This window comes from Parasteatoda tepidariorum, chromosome 3 (genome assembly GCF_982258835.1).
Source record: "Parasteatoda tepidariorum strain Cologne lab strain chromosome 3, Ptep-v5.0, whole genome shotgun sequence".
NCBI lineage: Eukaryota > Metazoa > Arthropoda > Arachnida > Araneae > Theridiidae > Parasteatoda > Parasteatoda tepidariorum.
Genome location: NC_141757.1, coordinates 15,168,361 through 15,189,664, shown reverse-complemented (window position 1 = coordinate 15,189,664; position 21,304 = coordinate 15,168,361). Strand labels below are relative to the sequence as shown.

The window sequence follows — 21,304 nt, the reverse complement described above, 5'->3', positions numbered from 1 at the left end:
AAAATAAATATAAAATATTAATAAAATAAATATAAATACAAGATAGAGAAATAAATGAGCCTCCGATACCTATTCGTGAAACAATTTTAAAAAATAAATATAAAGAATAATAAAAAATCAAAGTAAATTCAAGATAGAGAAATAAATGAGCCTCCGATACCTATTCGTGAAATAATTTTAAAAAATAAATGTAAAAGAGTAAAAGAAAAAATAAATATAAATACAAGATAGAGAAATAAATGAGCCTCCGATACTTATTCGTGAAATAATTTTTAAAAAAATAAATATAAAATAATAATAAAATAAATATAGATACAAGATAGAGAAATAAATGAGCCTCCGATACCTATTCGTGAAATAATTTAAAAAAATAAATATAAAAGAATAATAAGAAATAAATATAAAGACAAGATAGAGAAATAAATGAGCCTCTGATACTTATTCGTGAAATAATAGCACTTTTACAATAGCAATAAACTTTTAAGAATTGTAATTGCCTTAATCGTTACAAGATTTTGTATGAAGTACCAATGAAATTTTTAATTACTGTTGAGGAAAATTTAAAAGCATTAAAAATCATTTTGGAAAACATTTAAACTTCTGATTGCTAAACGTCTTTTCTAACTAATTATTCAAAAATCTAAAAGGGCAATTAAGATGATAGTTACAGGAAGAAAACGAAATTAAATTGTTTCCATTTAATGAGGGTTAAGTTAATTAAAACTTTGCTTCAGATATTTTACCGATCATAAAGATTCCTTATTTTTAAAAATAAAGGAAAAAAGAATTATTTGGAAGAATGTGAAAGGAAGAGAAGCATTTTGTTAGAAAACATTAAGAAACGCTTACAGCTTGCAATTTCATGACTCCTTAAAAATGCATAATTAATTGAATTTATAATTAAAAATCAAGAAAGAACTTTTAAGGGAACTTTTCGCGGTTTAAATATTTCCTTAAAATAAAACTGCTACTAAACATGCATTTCTGATTTATACGGTTTTCGTTAACAAGGTTTTGTGGATATGTAGGTTTTTATTTGCTGAAACTTTTATTGTGTTATTAAATTTAGAAAAGAAATTCTTTAAATTTATGCTCATTAATAAATCTATAGTTATGCATCTACAACTCAGATATTAACTGTTATACGAATTCGTTAATTTATCATGTTTTCGAATGTTAGAATGAGAATTTTTTTTTTGTAAAATTACCGTATTAACGGTAATAACATTTCTAGTTAGAAGAAACATAATTCTAGTTATAAAAACCAAAATATAAAAAATTTAAACCAATCATTTGGGATTTTTTTCCTTTTCATATGGTAAAGATTTACCGGAAAATATGATTTTCAATATTAGAATTCTTATTACCTCACTTTCAGTAAAATATACAAAACTGAAAAGTAAATTTCATCAAATAAATGGTTTTAATGCCATGCTCTAAGTTATTATGATATAATTACTAAATTTTACCAATTTTCATGGTAGTAAAACCATATTTTACTGTTATTTTTATAATATTTTAAACTATATTTTATTATTAATTATTATTAATATGTCATTGATAATTTTTATATTGTTAATAGTATCAATTTATTTTTTGTTAATTTTTTTATTCTTAATTTATAATTGTTTATTTGGTAAAGTCATGACCAAAGAAATTCGGGAAAAAAATACCAAGATTTTTGGTATTCCCATACAGCCCGAAACACGGTAAATTTTACCATATTCCGGTAGTTTTGACCATACTTTTTTTCTCAGTGTAAACGTTATCATTTGTTTAATTGTTTAAGTCCAAGTTTAAGTTTGATGATTTTATTGTATATATATATATAACAAGGATTAAAACAGGTCTTAGGCAGGGAAGGAGGGTACAAATTTTTTTAATTAATTAATAGACAGAGAACGTTTATCAAAGTGGTCACGAAATGTTGTGCTCCTCAGTATAAGTTAGGGAAAATCTTGCAAAGTAAATCCGTAAAATGTTTCATTTTAGGGAATAAGGGAAAATCTTATTGTAATTGGTTTATCAATTAGGTCGCGCGATTCCCACAAAGAGCAAAGGGGAGAAAGTCTTACTTTTAATTAATGCATACTTGAGCCGAAAATAGATTAAAGGACAGGATGTGACTTTGAAAATGTGAGAAAGCGTTTTGTAAAATAAAAATTAGGAAAAGGATTTATAGAAAAGGAATAACACAAAAAGATTAATTGAAGCTCAGTTTTTGATAAAACTCAGTTTTTGGGGTTAAAAAAATGAATTTTTAGAGCTTGATCTACTAAACTTTATTTTTACCTGTATCATTTGGATGCTTTTAAATGTGTTTCGTTAATTATAATTATAAATTGATATTGTTTATTTATGTTTTAATGCAATTTTTTTTCAGCATACACTTATGACAGAAATTCGAGCTTTAGTTCCTGCCGGGGATCTTGAAAAATTTGATGAGCTTATTTACCGGAGAGAAAGACTACCAATCAAAGTAAGTTTTTTTGTGATAATTTGTCTTGAAACACTTCTGTGTTACGAATAACTTCTTTCTTCCACAGTATTGTTTATAACAGCGATTCCTAATTTTTTCGATTCTGGAATCCTAAACAGTCAATCTTTTGGCAAAAACCCCGAGATTTAATGAATAAATTTCATCAGCATTTTTAAATATAATTATTAACGGGAGGCCAATAATTATTTAAAAATATGTAATGAACTAAATTCTATTAGTTATTTAGAGAATGAGTGAAGAATTAAATCGAATTACTTCTTCGTTATTCGAATATTCGTGTTACGAATTCCTTCTTTCTTCCAAAGTATTGTTTACAGCAGTGATTCCTAATTTTTTCGATTCTGGAATCCTAAATGGTCAATCTTCTTTTAGTGGAAAATCCCGAGATTCAATTCCGCTTTAGTTACAAAAAATTCCATATCAATTCAATTGCTATGATTATTTGACAAGGAGTTCAAGTAATAAAGATTTCAAAATATGATGGCTACTTCACGTACCGATAGTATTTAATAACAGATCTAAAAGTTTACTATAATACCAAGTATATAGGCCAACTCTATTCTTTAGTTCATGTCAATTGCAATTTATTATCTTTCCAAAGCTTGAAATTGAAACCTTCATTTGAAATATTCCAGTTCCCATTCTTCTAAGAGGATTACGATGTCCCAATGACAGGAAGTTATCCTTGTCCGAGTTTCTCTTTTTATCAACTAAGAGAGTTCTTGACAATTTTATCTTTCTGAGTCATAGATTGAATGTATCGATACTCCATTTTTTACTTCTTAGAAATACTTGTTTTTTTATAGGCTTGGAATTTATTGATTTTCTTTCCATATTCTGATGCTCATATACTTTCAGGTCTTAATTAATTGTTTCCTGAAAACTATTAAGAAGAGTAATATTAGAAAGCGAAATCATTAATGTGGTTTGTTTCTGTAGAGACAATAAAAAAGACAATACTACGAATAAAAAAATACTTAATCCTTACATTTTTACTATAAAAAATAAAACAACTAATTATTAAGATTGTGATTTTCAAAGAAAATGAATTAAGGTATGTGTGATACATATCATTAAAAAATATAGTTTAATGAAAAAAACAAGCAAATTATTTTCAGCGCTTACGCCTGAGTAACGTCTTAGAAGTTCAATAAAGAATTTTTTTATTCCGAGCGTTACAGATGCAGTATATCGATGTAATTTTTTCATTTGTTCGTTTATATTTTAAGATGATTCAGCTTTTTTTTTTTTTTTAAATCAATTTTAGAGACTATTTTTGTCGGAAGAAGGCGAATGTGAGCATAATATAAATAATAATATATAATGTTTTAATATAGCCATCAATGATACTTAATAGTATAAAAAGTGAATAAAGAAATAAAAAGAAGAAAAAAGGAAGAAATGAACTGAATGAATAAGCAAGTGAATAAAAAAGTGGATTATTTGCGAATGATTGAATGGAAAAATTAATGAATTGACGAATCAGTAAATTGTCAAACGAAGAAGACAGAGGACGAGTCAGCGAATCAACAAGACGCTGAATGAGAGAATGTTTCATTCACATGGCATCGTGAGTGAGTGTATAATTCAATGGGCGAATCTGTTAGTAAATAAGTCAGTAATATTACTTTATTTATTAAAAAAATTCTTGATTTTACAAAGTTCTATATCTGACACATTATAAATTTTAAAACATAAAATCATATCCATTTCGATTTTCTCTTATTGTTTTATTACAGATCTAATGAAGTGAAATGCTATTTTCAGAACCGATTCGGTTTTGAAGCGAAGAAAAAATTTGAACATTAATTATAATAGAAATAAATTATCTGATTGCAAAAAAGGCAACACATTACAAGTGTGTCATTTCTTCTTAGGAGTGTGTACTTTCAACGTAACACTGGCTTTCCTATTAAGTGTGACTTAAGAGAACGTCAGGCAGCGAGTGAACTTATACGGGGAAGTCATGCAGTGAGTTAACTTATGAGAGAAAGTCATTCTGCCAGTGAACTAATAAGTGTTAACGTCAGACAGTGAATTAACTTAAGAGGGCGTCAAAAATGAGGAGACGTCATTAAGCGAGTGAACTTATACCGGGAAGTCATGCAGTGAGTTAACTTATGAGAGAAAGTCATTCCGCCAGTGAACTAATAAGTGTTAACGTCAGACAGTGAGTGTACTTAAGAGGGCGTCAAAAATGAGGGGACGTCATTAAGCGAGTGAACTTATAAGTGGAAGTCATACCACCAGTGAACAAATTAGAGTACGTCAGACAGCGAGTGAACTTATAAGATGTCATAAAGCGAATGAACTTATAAGAGGCCTTCATGCAGAAAACGAAACCTTTTATGGCAAATTATGTTTTACCAACATTAGTAATTTAAAACTATAAGTGTAGAAATTGTGAGTTCTGGTAAACCACTTCGTTTCAAAGTAAAAAATTTCTTTGAAACTTTGAATTGCAAACAAATTCTCTCGGTATTTAAGCACTGGGGATGTAATTCTAGCATAAGTCAATTTTGCCAACTGACATGAAAACTAGATACTCAATATTATAAAAAAAATTTTAATATACAAATTTGCTTTTTCACGTGATTTTGAAAATTAAGAAAGAAAAAGGGAAAAAATATCTCTGGTAGTTGTTAACTGAAAATACATAAACATTTGCTTTTATTTATTTTGAAAATACATTCCTTTATGCATTGATTCAACTATTTGTTTTAACTTTGACGCACTGATTTGCAACAAATATATTCAGTGACTGACTTTTTCACTAATACGATGATTCAAAAAAATCACCGTCTTAAAGATGGGCTGACTTATCAAATCATTGATTCATTTAATTCACTTAATTCACAACGCTTGACATAGAAACGCAAATCTAACATAATATGCTTTTCAAATTGAAATTTAAATTCTGAAAAAAAAACATTAAAACAAATTTGCAAAGTACTTTAAAAATGACATAATATTAAATGAATTGACGAAAGAGAAGGAAAAAAATAAACGGTCGTTATAGTATAAGATAAAAGTATATGAAAGTTGAGCTTTTAAATCACGCTCTGTTATAGTCAATATTTTGGTCTCCTAACTAATGTATAGGTTTACATACCTAAAATTATTTCAAAAGAGGTTTTTTTTTTTCGAAAAAAATTGGTGAACTGATAGATAAAACCTCCTTAATGAAGCCTAATTTACTCAAAACTGATATGCGCTTTTACTATTGGTAGAAACTTTTACACAAATGATGGTTCTCAGGTATTGAGTTTTAGAAATCAGTATTAATATTGCGATTCAGAGATACTTAATTAACTTTACACTGCAGTTATATATATTTAAATACATTTGAAATGCTAATTAAATTTGTATGTTGATGTTTAACAAGCTAACAAGCCGATCCATGTAAAACTTCGTTCGCTTTTTCAACTTCCTTTTAAATGATATATATATATATATATATATATATATATATATATATATATATATATATATATATATATAGGCAATTTTATGGTTCACAAAACTTGAAACAAGTCTTAAAAGAAACCATAAATATATAAGTGAAACTTTATTCAAATGATATAAAATGTTTATTTACTACAATTTTTTCGTACGAGAGAAGTTTTTTTAAAAAAAATATGCGATTACCATCAGGCCTATACCAACTACGATGCATTAAAAAAAACTTGTTAGTGAAGTTAAACAAAAAATAAAGCATGCCGATATTCTAAGAGACAATTTCATTTTTTAAATCAAAGAGGAAACTGCTTTTAAGACTTATTGGATTATAAAAGTTTCAGAAAAACTTCAAAACTACGCTTTTTTATTTAAGTTGTTTCTGCGCCTCCCCTTTAATCTTAGATTAAAAACTTTTCTGAAAGTTGTCATCAAAAAGTTTCTTCACTTTCTGCACTCAAATTAGTTTTTTAATTCCAAAAAAATATTATCAAAATTCATATTTTTAATGTAAAATAAAACATATGAGAAAAGCAGGAAATTGTACATCATATATATTTTGTTTTATAATTAAGAATTATTAAAACTGAGGAATCTTTAAAAAGGGATGAAAAGTTAAAAACATCATAATCTTGTTAAATTGAGGATACATTCCTATCTAATGTATCATGATGAAATTACCAGATTTTCCCAAATTTTTATCCTAATGTATAAAACGATATTTTACTCTTAATTTTACCGAAATCCTTACCAAACCGCTTCGGTTACAGTTACCGAGCGTTTTTGTGCTCTTTTGGAGCGAGAAACACGGTGAATTTTACCATATTCTGGTAGTTTTGACCATTTATTTTTTCATTGCTTGAAAGTACCTAAATCAGTTTAATTGTTGTATAAATCTGAAAAACACTACTTATTATCACCTTTAACAGTCGTTCATTTATATCCAACAGTTAAATTGGTTTGGCGGTTTTTTAATTCGCTCATCTAATGGTTGGATTTTATACAAATTTGCTAAATTACTAATTATGATAACATTTTATCATTAAAATATTAATTTTAACCTCTAGCATCCATACTTTTCAAATCATTTTCTGATGGAATTTTTAAAAATATTTGTTCTAGGCTAATTAAATAGTCTGGCTTTTTAAAACAGCCACTGAAATTTCGCAATGCGTCTGACAAGATGGAAAAGTCACCAAATGTTCTAGGTAGGATAATACTATTTAGACTTGGTTAATTCAATGAGTGCACTTTTAGGCTAATTAGAAAGAGCATCACTCATGTGTAAATTGGCATGATTTCAGGCAATTTGAAATTAGCCATAATAGTGAAGTCATATAGTGAGCAGTCTATTAGGTTTCAGATATATATCATTGATTTAATTTACCGTTAGACTAACTAAAGAATGCAACATTCACCGTTCAATTAGTCTGATTTATTTCTGGCAATTTGTAATAAGCCGTAATAATGAAATCTTATAGTGAATAGCCTAATATGCATTAGATACATTTCAATGAGTCAGTGGACTTTTAGGCTAATTAGAAAAAATAACATTTATTGCTCAATTAGCCTGATTTATTTCAGACAATTTGCATTAAGTTATAGTTATGAAGTCCAACAGTAAGTAGCTTTACTGAAAGTTTATTACAATAAGGTTATACAAGTTTAGTCCTGAGTTATTTTTTAGTCTTGAGTTATTTTTCAGTCTTTTTCTGCCTTGAGTTATTTTTCAGTTTTTTTTTAGTCTTGAGTTTTTTTAGTTTATTCTTGAGTTAATTCTTCATTAGTCTAAAGGCATATATTGTGATTTCAATGCCTAAAAAGTACCGGGCAGATTATTATCAGGAAATAGACTTTTCCTATTAGCTTGGTGCATTGCAAAATGCCGGGGACGTTTTCAAGAAGATGGATTTTTCAGTAAGCCTACATTAAAAGTGGTAATTGTGAAACATCCTGAATTTAATGTACCAATCAATGTATAATTTCTTTATCTTGCATGTAGTTCATAAAATGATAAGAAAATTGCGTAAACGTATCATCAAAATTTTATTATCAATTGTTTTGCAAATATCTGATTTATAGTTTGTGCAACCAATCAGTTAAATAATTCAGGATAAGTAAAAAAAAAAAATAAAAATACTACTTATTAAAAATTTTTTAATTCGAAATTATGAAACCTATTAAACTCATTTTTTTTAAAATTTATCTTATCATTTGAAATTATAAACTTGAAAATTTTCTAAAAATTTTAATCCTTACAATTCAAAATTTTTTTGACTGATAATAAAATATTATTTTCAATAAAATAATTCGAAACAGTTATTAAAAATTATTATGCTGCGTGAATTGTCTTTAAATAAATGTATTTTATAATTGTGTGCAAAGAGTTTCGATTCTCTTAAAAATTTCCGGCGATATGGAAATACTCAAGAAGAGAAATTTTACATTCAGCAATCTAAAATTTCAAACATACTCCTGTCTGAATTATTAAGACCACATTTTCCAAGTTGCGGCAAGCACCCTTTTTTTTGATAATCAGGAATTCAAATATGTCGAAGAAAGGGTTATGTTTATTCAAAGAGAAGTACGTTTTTAAAACTGATCTGTCAAATTAATGAATTTTTAGAACTAATTAATTTGTATATTTAAGGATACTTACTTGAACCATTCAGGGTTTCTTTTAATTGTTGATACTCCAACTATTAGAACAAAAGTTATTTAGAGTGAAATATTTTTTGTTCACTTGTTGCGTTGATTTTTTTAATGGCAACATTGAATTTGATACTGAAAACCGTAATTAATTTGCAATGTTTTTTAAAGCTTTATTTTATTTTATATTATAACCGTCGTTGCACAGCCGACCCAATTTTATGGGTTTACTACTACTAATGTTCAACTCCGTAGCCTTGTAATTTTGAACCCAAAGGAACTCCTGGATCGAGTATTGGAAGAAATTTTGCCTTCGTGGAGGACTTTTTGATGGAGCTTACCCGCATTTGCGTTACATGAAGAGGAAGACCACGAGGACCTTCCACGGTTAGCCTGACGGCAAGGGGACTCTAACCCGTGATCCGTCTACCACTGAGAATATTTCATGTCAGCACTGTGGTCGGTGCGAGCTGGATGCGAAATTGTTATCGACTGGGATTCGAACCCGGTTCGCCTCATTGGAAGGCGAGCGCTCTATCCTCTGGGTTTTTAACCAGACTGAAAGACTAAAAATAAAGTTTTATTTTTATTTTTGCAATGAAAAAAGAAGGCTTTTTCTCAACCATAAAATATTCAAAATTCTTCAAAAAAAGAAACTACTTAAAGTTTCTTGTAATATATTTATGAAATAATAAATGCAATGCGCTATAAAAAAAAAGCATTATTCAAACAGTTGCAGACATTCGTGAATATTTTGATTCTTAAATGAGAAATCTTTGTGTTCAGTAAATATTTGAGTAGCATTACTCTTCTTCAAAAATATTCTCCTGAGCCTCCAACTCTGTGGTGTTTCTATCATCAACTAGGTACCTTTCATAAGGTTTTTTTTTTTGTTTGGTATCGTAAAATATTGCTTATTTTATTACCATATATTTATAAGACTAGTAAGTTGTTTTTTTCAATGAGTATTTGTGCCTACGCATCGTATTGTACTTTAAAACTAGCTCATATTTTGTGCTGTTTTTCAATAAATAAGCAAATAAATCTTAAAAATGCCCGATAGATTGAAAAATCAATTCGAAAAGAACGAAAGGAGATAGAAATATGCTGCGTCTTCTTACGGAATGGAAATTTTTCTCATTCAGTTCCAAAATTGGCGTCAAGGTTTGCCAACAGTTGGCTCTAATTACTAAAAAGAAACGTCAAAACATTATTTTCAAAATTTTCAATCATCAGTCTTAAAAACATGGCTCAATAACTGAGGACAAAATTACGTACGCCAGTAGAGAAGCTTTTATTAGGAATGGGCATGCATCAGAACATGCTTTTGCAATTTTTTTTCTACTCAGCTATTGGTACACTTTGTAACTAGTTTTGAAACTTAGAATAAATAACCAGTTAACAAAGCAAAACGGCTGGTTCCTTCTTATTTTTTAAAATTGATTTTTGCAGTCGGTAATATGTCATATAACTGATTTGGAAATTATATATATATATATAGATATATCTTTAAAGTCAGGCTTCTTGTCTTTTCTTTCTAACTAAAAATGTCGGTAAAATAATCAAAATTAGTTCCGTACAATGACAAAACACAAAAGTTTATATTTTACAGAAACTTTTTATAGACAAAATTTAATTTAATTTCGGCTATCAAGTTTAAAACATAATAGTATAAATTCCGATTGTTTATATTGTTTATATATATATATATATAGTTATCAATTTCGTTTTCTTAAGCCTTATCTTCCTTTTTTACAGACAAAAGATCTGAGACCAGTAGAAATACATACGGAACATGCTGATCGGAATATTTCACCTGTTGTAAGAAATGTTATAGTACATATATTTATTTAAGGAAGTGGGGATCTAGCGAGAACATTATTCACATATTTGTCACAAAAAAAAACAATTTTAATATTATTTTTAACTCGTGAAGTATTTTTAAAAAAAAATAACTTAGACATTTACCAGCATTCTGGTCTATGCGTGGAATTATAAAGTTCTTGAGTTTTTCCATAATAATTATTTTTTTTAAAAAAAAGTTTGTTTTTGTCCATACTTTTTCATGCATGGACAAGCTATGGGGTTTGTCTGTACAAACTTGATTACTTATTGCTAGTACTTATTAAGTAGCCATTAATTACATCACGGAAATTTAAATATGAAGTCAAGATAGTATCTACATAGTCCTGCAAAATTCTCCGGCCACTATTATGTTGTTTTAATTCGATCGCACAAAAAAATATGTAAATAAAATGAAAATTATTTTTCTTTTAATGCAGTGCAGTTTCTACCCTGTAAAAAGTTCCAGATCAAATGACGGTATGAACGTCAAGATCAAATCTCGGCGCTTTAGATGCATCATCTTACTGTAAAATTCATTTTATCGTAAAATCCATTTTTACCGTAAAATATTATATCGTAATTTTCACAATAATACTTTTTTTTGTTTCGTTACATGTTCCGGCAAAAATGAATTTTTCAGTAAAAAGTCTCGGCTTCCTGAGTTCCATTACTTTTGACGGTAATTTGATCCGGAAGTTTTTTACGGTGTATATGTATCTTTCAAAATTATATTTATAAACAGCCGAAAGAAGTTATTAAAATATACTGGCCCGGTGACTTTTGCATGCAAATGTATATTGAATTATATGCTTTTGACAAACTTCATAAAACTATCAAACCTTTAAATTTATTAACAAACTCTTTAAAAAGTGAATTCATATAAAGATTTTGTGCTAAATTGTTTACTTAAGATTAAAACCATTATTTTTGAAAGTAGGGGAGAGTCGGGTAGCCCCGCTCACTTAAGGAGTATTGCTTATATTTCTGTATAATAATGAGTAATAATCAATATTTTTGTATATTTCTATTGTTTTATCATCTAATAAAATAATGCAAAAAGAATAAACCAAAAAAAGAATAGTTTAACTTAAAAAAATAGAAATTTAAAAAAACATGTTTTTCAGCTCTTTTCAAAATGTGTCGGGTAGCCCCGCCCAGTTACAAAAATCATGTTTTTTGACTGTTTTTTCAGGTGTAAATGAAAATGACCAATCTATTGACAATAGGTAAACCTCATTTATCATTTTTATCACAAAATTATTTTATTTATTACAGATTTATATACATTTAGTGAATTCTATCATTTAATAACAATCATTTAATAACAACAATATTTGTTGTTAAAAATGCATATAACATTCAAATTTGAAGCAATAAAATAATAATCTTTGCAACCGTACATTTATCGACGAAATAAAATTGGTCGTTGATACCCGACATTCATGTGAGCGGGGCTACCCGAAATCAAATTTTTTTGTAAATTTGTAATTACTCGAACAATTTTTCACATATAGACTTCTTTCCTTGTGCAAATTAAACTTAAGACTACATACTTTAATGCTGTATGTATAGAAAAAATTATTTTTTAGAATTAAAATGAAGTTTAATCGAAACATTCAACCAATTTTTCTTAATTTCTTGACTACTGTATTCAACATATTTTCAAAACTATTGTTTACCATGTTAACAGCTGCATAAATACTTGAAACTTGGAAAATAATATTCTTTTAATATAACAATTAATGTCCGATGGCCCATTGGCTTGAAAAAATATTCTATACATATGAAATTGACAGTGGGCGGGGGTACCCGCTGGGCGGGGCTACCCGACTCTCCCCTATATGATTCTACAGAATCATTCTAATTCAGTAAATAAATAAAATCGAATTTGTTACATTTGTAACCAATTCCTATTTCTCATATTGGAAATTGAATGGACCTAATGCTCGCAGCGGCAACATTCAACTTCATGATTACACTACATAATCTACACTGTCCCGCAGTGGACTGATCATTAAGACCCAGTGGAACACCGAAGTCAAGCATCACTGGCTGCGGACAGTGTGCGGGTTGGTCAGCACATGGATCAGTCTACGAAAAGATCGAGGTAGTGCGGTATTGGTCCTAGTTAAACTGTTCTACCGTAAAGTGCTCGACTTCAAACGCAGGTCGTCGGGCTATCGAACCTGGGGTGCCATCCCCTATGCAGAGGATCAAAATTGTGATGGCATGTCTTCGGATCATCTTCGGGGATGTTTCCCAGAGCGTCGCCAACAGCCCATTGTGAAACTCTCTCGTGACGTAAATAAACTACTACTACGACATATCTACACTAGCTTGACGATATATCTATGTCGACACTAACTCCACGAACAAAATGTCTCCCGACACGAAGACATGTGTTTGTTTATACGTAATGCTGATTAAAAGAAACTATACAGAGCAATAGTTAATATCAAAACAGATAAAAAAAACAGAATAATTTATTACGTATTATCACATTTTGTTGAAATTCTTCAAATAAAATATGTTAATAAACGAGAACAGAGAAAATTTGAGAGTAACCTTTTCACTTTAGAAAACCTATATTCACTGTATGATTATGCAACTATACATGGAAATGTTCATCAATGTTGCCAATCTACGATATCTCACGGAAGAAATTTGACCAATAAATATAAAAGTTATGCAAAATGTTGACCCATGTCCACACTAGTCTCCTATTCCCCTATACATCTTCTACATTAATCAAACGATCTTTTATACTTCTTTTAGATATAGTCTTACCCCTAGGTAATAAATTTGAGTTGTGAAATAAGTGGCCTATCATTATGTGATTTCCTTTTTTTAAAACTTATTACATTAGACAATGTTTTATTCAGAGCGTCTTTCATTGTGCTATAGGAGGATATATTCAGAACTTCCAGGAACAACTTTCGTACGTCCACGAGACGAAGGCAGCAGCAAGATAAGCACCACCTAACTGTTCCAAATGCGAGGGAACATCCAGAGGATATGCACACCCCCAGCGAAGACAGTGGTGTGGATTTAGCTAATGGGACAATCTTTGGACACGGAAGCAGAAAGGGAAGCAGGTGAGAGTTGAACAAAACATATTAGTAATATAATAACATTTGAAATTAAGATTTCTTATCTGTTGAACTAACCGATTTTAATTCATTTAGGAAAAAAAATATTCAGAAGCTATCGCAATATACTTGCACACGCACACACACACCAAAAATAAATATATATTAATAGACAAACGTATAATGTTAAAGAACGTATAATATTAAAAAGTATTTACCTCACTTAAGAGCACTCCTCTACCAGACTGCCAGTTATGTCTTCTGCAATTTATTGCCCATTTCTTCCTTCGAGATCTAATGGAAATCTTAACATTAGAAAGTCTTTTTTGTTGAGTTTTTATAGTGTTTACCCAATTCATCGCGGCACAATTATCCATGACAATTATTTTAAATATTTATATGGGCTTTAAACTCTCACGGTTATGTTAACACAACGTAACTAGCGAACATGTTTGCTCCGTCATGGCGGACAATTCAGCTCCCACTTCAGATGAGCCTTAGTTTATGGTAGCCCGTTGAAGGCCTTCTCTCTTCTAGAAGGTGTGGATATGTCTCGTTACAGTTATACTGTCATTTAGTGCTTAGACACTAATGACGGATCTTGTTTATAGAGCTACAGTATATCCATTTCCGTACCTTTATTTATGCGTTATTAACGCCTTATTCAAATATAGAATTGTCCAAAAATGTAACGTATGCAACGTCTATTATTTTCCCCATAAATTTATTGTTTAAGATAACGTGATGTCCAAAAATTCGATGATAAGCGTTATTGCCTTGTTAGTGTTATTTAAGTAGAAAATTATACTGCATAAGTAGTTTATAAGTAGTAATTCGATGGTAAGAGCTATTGTCTTGTTAGTGTTATTTAAGTAGAAAATTATACTGCATAAGTAGTTTGTAAGTAGTAATTCGATAATAAGAGCTGTTGTCTTGTTAGTGTTATTTAAGTAGAAAATTATACTGCATAAGAAGTTGATAAGTAGTAATTCGATGATAAGAGCTATTGTCTTGTTAGTGTTATTTATAGAGAAAATTATACTGCATAAGTAGTTGATAAGTAGAAATTCGATGATAAGAGCTATTGTCTTGTTAGTGTTATTTAAGTAGAAAATTATACTGCATAACTAGTTGATAAGTAGTAATTCAATGATAAGAGCTATTGTCTTGTTAGTGTTATTTAAGTCGAAAATTATACTGCATAAGTAGTGAATATTTAGTGCATATAATATAAGTACCAATGGAATTCAGAATTAGCTGCTGTTAACGTTAGTTCTGTTTATAATCGCTTGCTATCAATTTAAAAATATTTATAAAAGCAAATTTATGAAAGAAATTGTTTAATAAAATTTCAATATTCAGTAACTCTTTTTTTTTACCGTATCTTCTTGGTTATGACGCTGCTCTTAAGTGCTTATTGAAATTCAATAAAATTTATTTTTTAACAATCCATAAAGAACATTATCATAAAATTTTTATTTATTTTATTACGTTATTTTTTGGCAACACATACTTGCCATTACAAACATTCTACTAAGAAGTTTCTTTTAATACAAGTAGAATTAATTCCAAAAAATCTAAATATGTACTTATTTAAAAAGCTTTTCGAACTGATTATTATAAATTGTCTCTTAATTAATTCCGAAAGTAGTTTAAAAGCTTTTTCTGCCAGATACCCGAAATAAATGGTCGCCAAGGAAGAAATATTTTCCATTACGTTGTTAGAAGTTTTGTTTAAATCGAAAGCTAGTAAAAGGAAGAAAATATTTGTTTGAAACTAAGATATATTTTTTTTCTTTCGAATTTTTCCTTTGAAGAGATTGGATGATGCGTCGATGCAGTCATTGATTAGAATTCTGTGATTTCTTCCAAAGTATAAACGCGCTTATTTCTTTTGCTAAAGTTATAGGAAAATTCTTGGTATGTTTACTTTATAACTTTGCGTTTTTTAACCTTAATTGGCACGTGGCGTTTAGATTTTCTTTTCTAGTCAATAATTTCAATGTTAAAATTTCTATAATCGATTTTGGTGAGACAGAGTATTGCGTTGTAGCCTTTTTTGGATGATGTTATAGATGTAAAACAATTAAAATACAGGCAATTTATAGATCAATATGCAGGGATGTATTGAATTTCGATAACACTATAGATCAGGTGTAATCATCCTTATGCCCACGGACACTATAAAAACTTGATAAATTAATAGCAACGAATGCGAGATTAAGAAGAGCAAGTTTGCTTGATTAATTTTATTTTAGAACTTACGTTGAGCAGCCGACCTAATTTTGAGTTTACGACTATCAATGCTCAACTCCATAGCATTGTAATTTTGAACCCAATCACAAAAGATAAAGGAACTTTTGTATGATGCATTGGGAGAAATTTGCTTCCGTGGGGAACTTTTTGATGGAACTAACCTGCATTTGCGTTCAATGAAGAGGTAAACCTCGAAAACTTCTCAAGGTTACCACAATGGAATTTTAACCTATGATATGTCTACCACTGAGGATACCACTCAGCACTGTGCCTGATGCGGTCCGGGAGCAGAATTCGTATCGACCAGCCACCACTTGGATTCGAACCTTGATCACTTCATTGAGAGGCAAACGTTTATACACTGAGCCACCGTGACTCCCAACATGCATTTTGGTAGCAGTAGAGGAGAAGACATTAAATTGTTTTAATTCACGGATGGATGGAATCATAAGAATTGTACTCATGGATTCGAACCTGGGTCATCTCATTTGGAGGTGCAAGGGACTTACAGGTGATTATTATAAGCAACTTATCCGGTTAAAAAAACTAGTTAATTCCACTCTCGGCTGACAGCGACTTTTCTATAATAACGGCCGATTTTATATTCCATAGACGCTATGTGCAATCCTTTGAAATTCCGCATTGAACGTTCCTTTCCACGAAGTGATCGAAATTTATTTCAATTTTCGTTTTTATATATTCCTGTGAAAACCACTTTAAAAATTTATATCAAATCATTATTTTGTTCAAAACCAAAATGCTTCCTTTGACAATGAGTCATTTGATTTAACGAAAGTTCGAAATAAATTACATTAACCACCATTTCTTTTGATGTCACTGCACAATAAGAGTTAATAAATATCTCGAATTTCTTCTTGAATGAAGCAAGAATAACAGGGACTTATTAGATTTTTTTCATAAGGTATATTGAGCTGTTAATTCTATAGTTATGCGTAAATATTTATAGTACTTTTGTGCACTCAGATATAACGATTTCATGTTTAAAAAAAATCGTATTCGTTTGAACGAAAGATTTCGTTACATCGAAAGTCAGCTCGGATAGGTATATAAAATTAAATTAAAATTTAACTGCTTTATGACAAACTTTAATATAAGTTTGTTTATCCGTTCTGGAATATCCGCAAATTCACGTGATTCCTTAAACCTATTTAATAATTTATTATATATCATTTTATTCCAAACATTGATGTAAATTTATTTATTCATTCCAGAGTATAGGCAGGTTAACAAGATTTTATGTACTTCTTTATAAATTTATTACGTAAAATTTTATTGTTTTATGTCAAACGTTAATATAAATTTGTTTATTCATTCTTGAGTGTCTACAGGTTTATGAGATTCTATAAACCTCTTTATAAATTTATAACGTAATATTTTATTGTTTTATGTCAACCGTTAATATAAATTTGTTTATTCATTCTTGAGTGTCTACAGGTTTATGAGATTCTATAAACCTCTTTATAAATTTATTACGTAATATTTTATTGTTTTATGTCAAACGTTAATATAATTTTTTTTATTTATTCTTGAGTGTCTACAGGTTAATGAGATTCTATAAACCTCTTTATAAATTTATTATGAAATATTTTATTGTTTTATGCCAAACGTTAATATAAGTTTGTTTATTCGTTTCTGAGTATCTACAGGATCATAAGATTCGATAAATCTATTTATAAATTTATTATATAATTAATATTTTGTTTTGTTTTGTGCTAAACACATTAATATAAATTTTTTGTATTCTTTCCAGAGTATCTACAGGTTCACGAGATTCCATGAACCTCGAAATAAAATCCCTTCAACGTAAACCGAGTCCTTCTCGTCAGTGGCGGACAAGTCCTCGGCCCATGATGAGGAGATCTTTTGACGCAGTGACTAGCCTAAGAGATGGCAATCAAGCTACTCGAATGAGGAGGACCACGTTTAGGAGGCACAGTAGTGGCGGTGAAGGGGTTAACCCTGATGACAGACGACCCAGGCACAGATCCCATGAAGATAGAAGGTGGAGTATAGGCAGCGAAATGGTCGACGCCCCTTTCGTTGAAGGTCATCTCGTAAGTCAAATTCCTATTTTTTACACCAGTGTTTTGAATTCTAGGTGTCTTAAGGTTACATGATTTCTCCACTCTCCACATTTTCCCCTCCTCAAGTAAATTGCAACTACTTATGGAAGCGTCCTGCTGTTTGTTAAAAAAAAAAACAAGATTAGCTGAAACTATGGTAACAGAGAGGAAGAAAGTGTTGAAAGTAGGGATATCGCGTAATTTAGAGATCCTTATTTTATTTACAAAGAGTATAACTAGGTAAATATGATGTTAGGGTAGAATTTTTCTTAAAGTAAGTATCTACGGAAAATATCAAAGAATTGTATGAAACTCTTCACAATCACGTAGTAAAGGGAGGGGGTAAATCTGGTAATATTGCATCTGGAGAGATGGATGTTTGACAAAACTCCCTATAAGCATCGCAGAGTGTTCAAGTATGAGATGCTCTAAGGGAAAAAACGTTAGAAATACTTGTCACACAAGGATGACTTGAAATGTCTATTTTCAAAATTATATCACACGAGTTTGAATTTGTAAGTTAAAAATAACTCATTTGTAGTTTTCATACAGATCTGATGTAGATATGAGGGAACTATATATATCGATTATGTCAACCTTCATCTATCAAAAGGTACCTCACGATGGAATCAAGTTAACATGTCTTATATACAAGTGATTTGGTATTCAATATTTATAGTAGTAGTTATGCCGCAAATAGATGGAACAATAACATTCAAAAGTGGCAATGTACCATTCATTTTATTGTTTGAAAAATATCAGTTGGCTGTAGAGCCATCTTTAAACAAACTACAAAAAGTTTAAAATCCAGTTTCACAGCTTGACTTCCGTTTCTTTACTTAATTAAAAATCTCCGTCATCTATCTGTATTATGTAAGCTCTTATGGTCATAGAATTTAGGAAATATGGTCATTCTTCTTTGTTGGCAATAAAGATCTAAGAAATCGCTGAGCTGTATATGATAAAAAAAATTAAAAAGTATTCATGTATACAAACAAGCTGTGCTATTTTAATTTAACGGAATATGTCGTAGCGAGAAGCTGAATAATATCAATTGGGTTTTATGCGCATGTGCTGAATCTTAGTACACATAAGGTTCTGCTCTTGTTTTAATGATATAGCGTACCACACCCAGCAGTTCCCACGTTAGTTACGTATTCAGAGTTGGACTTCTCATTTTTACGTTCTTTGCCTTAAGGAGTCTTCATACCGTCTGCAACAGCAACAAATCGCATGTTGCAAAGATTTTACGCATGCGCACTTCTTCCTTTCTCCCTTTGTTGCAACTGCTAGCGATCGCCGTCACACTGGTTTCAAGAATTGAATTGAGTTTAATTTTCGTCGCTGTTGCAGAGACCCGGGAGCGACTCAGATTTGTTTTAACTCGCAACCCACAATTCCCTGTATAGCGAAAATCTTGAAATTTACTTCCACCTTCCTCTATAGTTAATTTACGTTTGTGGTTGACTGTTGTAAAATTTCTTGAAAACATGACAGAAGATATTATCAATTTCGTTCAAGAATGTCCATGCTTAAATGATGCTAGCAGAGCAGATTTTGTATCATGCGGCGTGAAGGTACTTGAAATCACGTGCAACAGATTCACTGCAACAGAGGAGAAAAATCGTGTTTCGCATCGCTGTTGCGTTCGACATGATTTTCACAAGTACACTGATGGTGGCTGTTTATTCTATTCAGCAGTATCTTACGAAACATGCAACAAAATACGAGACCGTCACAATTTAATCACAATTTGATGCATTTAAGAATATTTATTTATTTTTTTGATGAAATTTTATTAACACAATTTTGCAATCAGCATTTTTCAAATGATATTGTTAATAAATATTCCTGTTTTTGGAATTTTTGATTAAAAAAAATTTGTTTTAGGGTAATTTGAAAATTGTAACTTAATTCAAATCGACTTTCCTTAGTTTATACTGTAAAATTAAATTTTTTAAAAAAAATCTAAAAACAGACAAATGTGCAGTTTTAGATTACTGGTGCTTATTTTTGGTGAAACCTTTGGCTACGCACCCTGTCAGTGCGATCCTGGAGAAAAATTTGTATCGAGAGATTCGAACCTGAATCGCTTCCTTGAGAGTCGAGTGCTCTATCCCCTGAGCCTCTACGGTTTCTCAAAATCTAATACAAATAATTTATAAATCATGAAACGACGATATAATAGTTTATGTATCTTCCGCTGCATAAACGAACTATTTTAACGATGCGTAGATCAAAAATGAATTGGTTCTGCAATAAAACGACGCATCAGAAATGCATAATCCAGGGCTCGAAAAACAGCCCGTCCGCCCGTCCTCGACGGTCAAAAATTCTCCGCGGACAACGAATTTCTCGAATCCGACGTCCGCGCGTTTCCCGTTAATGTTCGTGATACATTTTCAATTTTTGTTATCTTACAAGAGTCTTGTAAGTTACAAGGCAGCAAAATGACCCACAATACAGCAACATACTGCTCATATATTGATGTTTTCTCTGTCTGGGAGTACTGCAGCGGTTGAAAGGGGCTTTGCAGCAATAAACTTACAAAAAAAACACAATACGTACTGGTCTTAAACAAGAAGCTTTAAAAGCAATTATGAACATCTACCTAAATGGAAAACCCCTTTCAGATTTCTGTTCAGAAACCTCTGTAAATCATTGGCTTGATTGTGGAACTGGCAAACGTCATATTTGATTCATTTAAAAAACGCAGTACCCTCGGATAACTTGACATTCCAGATAACTTGACCCTTGTCATTTAAATTATTTCATAAAAGAAATACTACGTTACTATTAGTAACCTAGTATTTCTTTTATTACTGTATAATGTGTTGGAGTGGTTTGTTACTCCTCTGAATACATCAAGTTAACAGAATTAAGTTTCGGTCGTGTGGTGGCAACAGCCATTTTCTTTTCAGATAACGTAAGTGACGTCATCCGTGCATATAATTATGGAATCTGTATATAATGCATGCATTGTTGTAAGCATGGAATCAGTCGACTTCTTGTCTTGTCTCTTCACTATGTCACGTCACTGTGTAGTTGTTACCGGTGACGTACCAACATTTTTGTTAAGATATATTTATGTTTAAATATCTTCAGTTGTACGCTGTATCGAGATGGTACTGTATGAAATAAAGAAATGTTTAAATCTTCAAGTTTCTTTATGTGAGTTAACACTTTCACTCAATACTGTGCTACTCCGCTAACTTATCAACAGTTGGTTATGGGCCTTCGAACCCGCAAACCTTTGGTCTGGAATATGGAATAAATAGTCTTAATAAGGAGTGAAACGTGGAAATAAGTCTTCAATTTTCAATATGGCTGAGTCTACTGATGGAACAATTTTTGCCTTTCCAAAGCTCGGAGATTTTAATTATGGAAGCTGGAAAATTGATATGAAAGTTTTGCTAATGGAAAAA

The 21,304-nt window shown here is 30.3% G+C and overlaps 1 protein-coding gene across 1 annotated transcript in view; it reads left to right on the top strand.

Moving 5' to 3' along the window:
* Positions 1 to 21,304, top strand: part of dysc (whirlin protein dyschronic) — a 396,379-nt gene that overhangs the window by 253,666 nt on the left and 121,409 nt on the right. The window contains exons 7-10 of the mRNA XM_021146525.4: positions 2,384 to 2,479; positions 10,364 to 10,426; positions 13,355 to 13,545; positions 17,567 to 17,870. Coding sequence (XP_021002184.3) covers positions 2,384 to 2,479; positions 10,364 to 10,426; positions 13,355 to 13,545; positions 17,567 to 17,870 — 654 coding nt within the window. The remainder of the gene's footprint in view (positions 1 to 2,383; positions 2,480 to 10,363; positions 10,427 to 13,354; positions 13,546 to 17,566; positions 17,871 to 21,304) is intronic.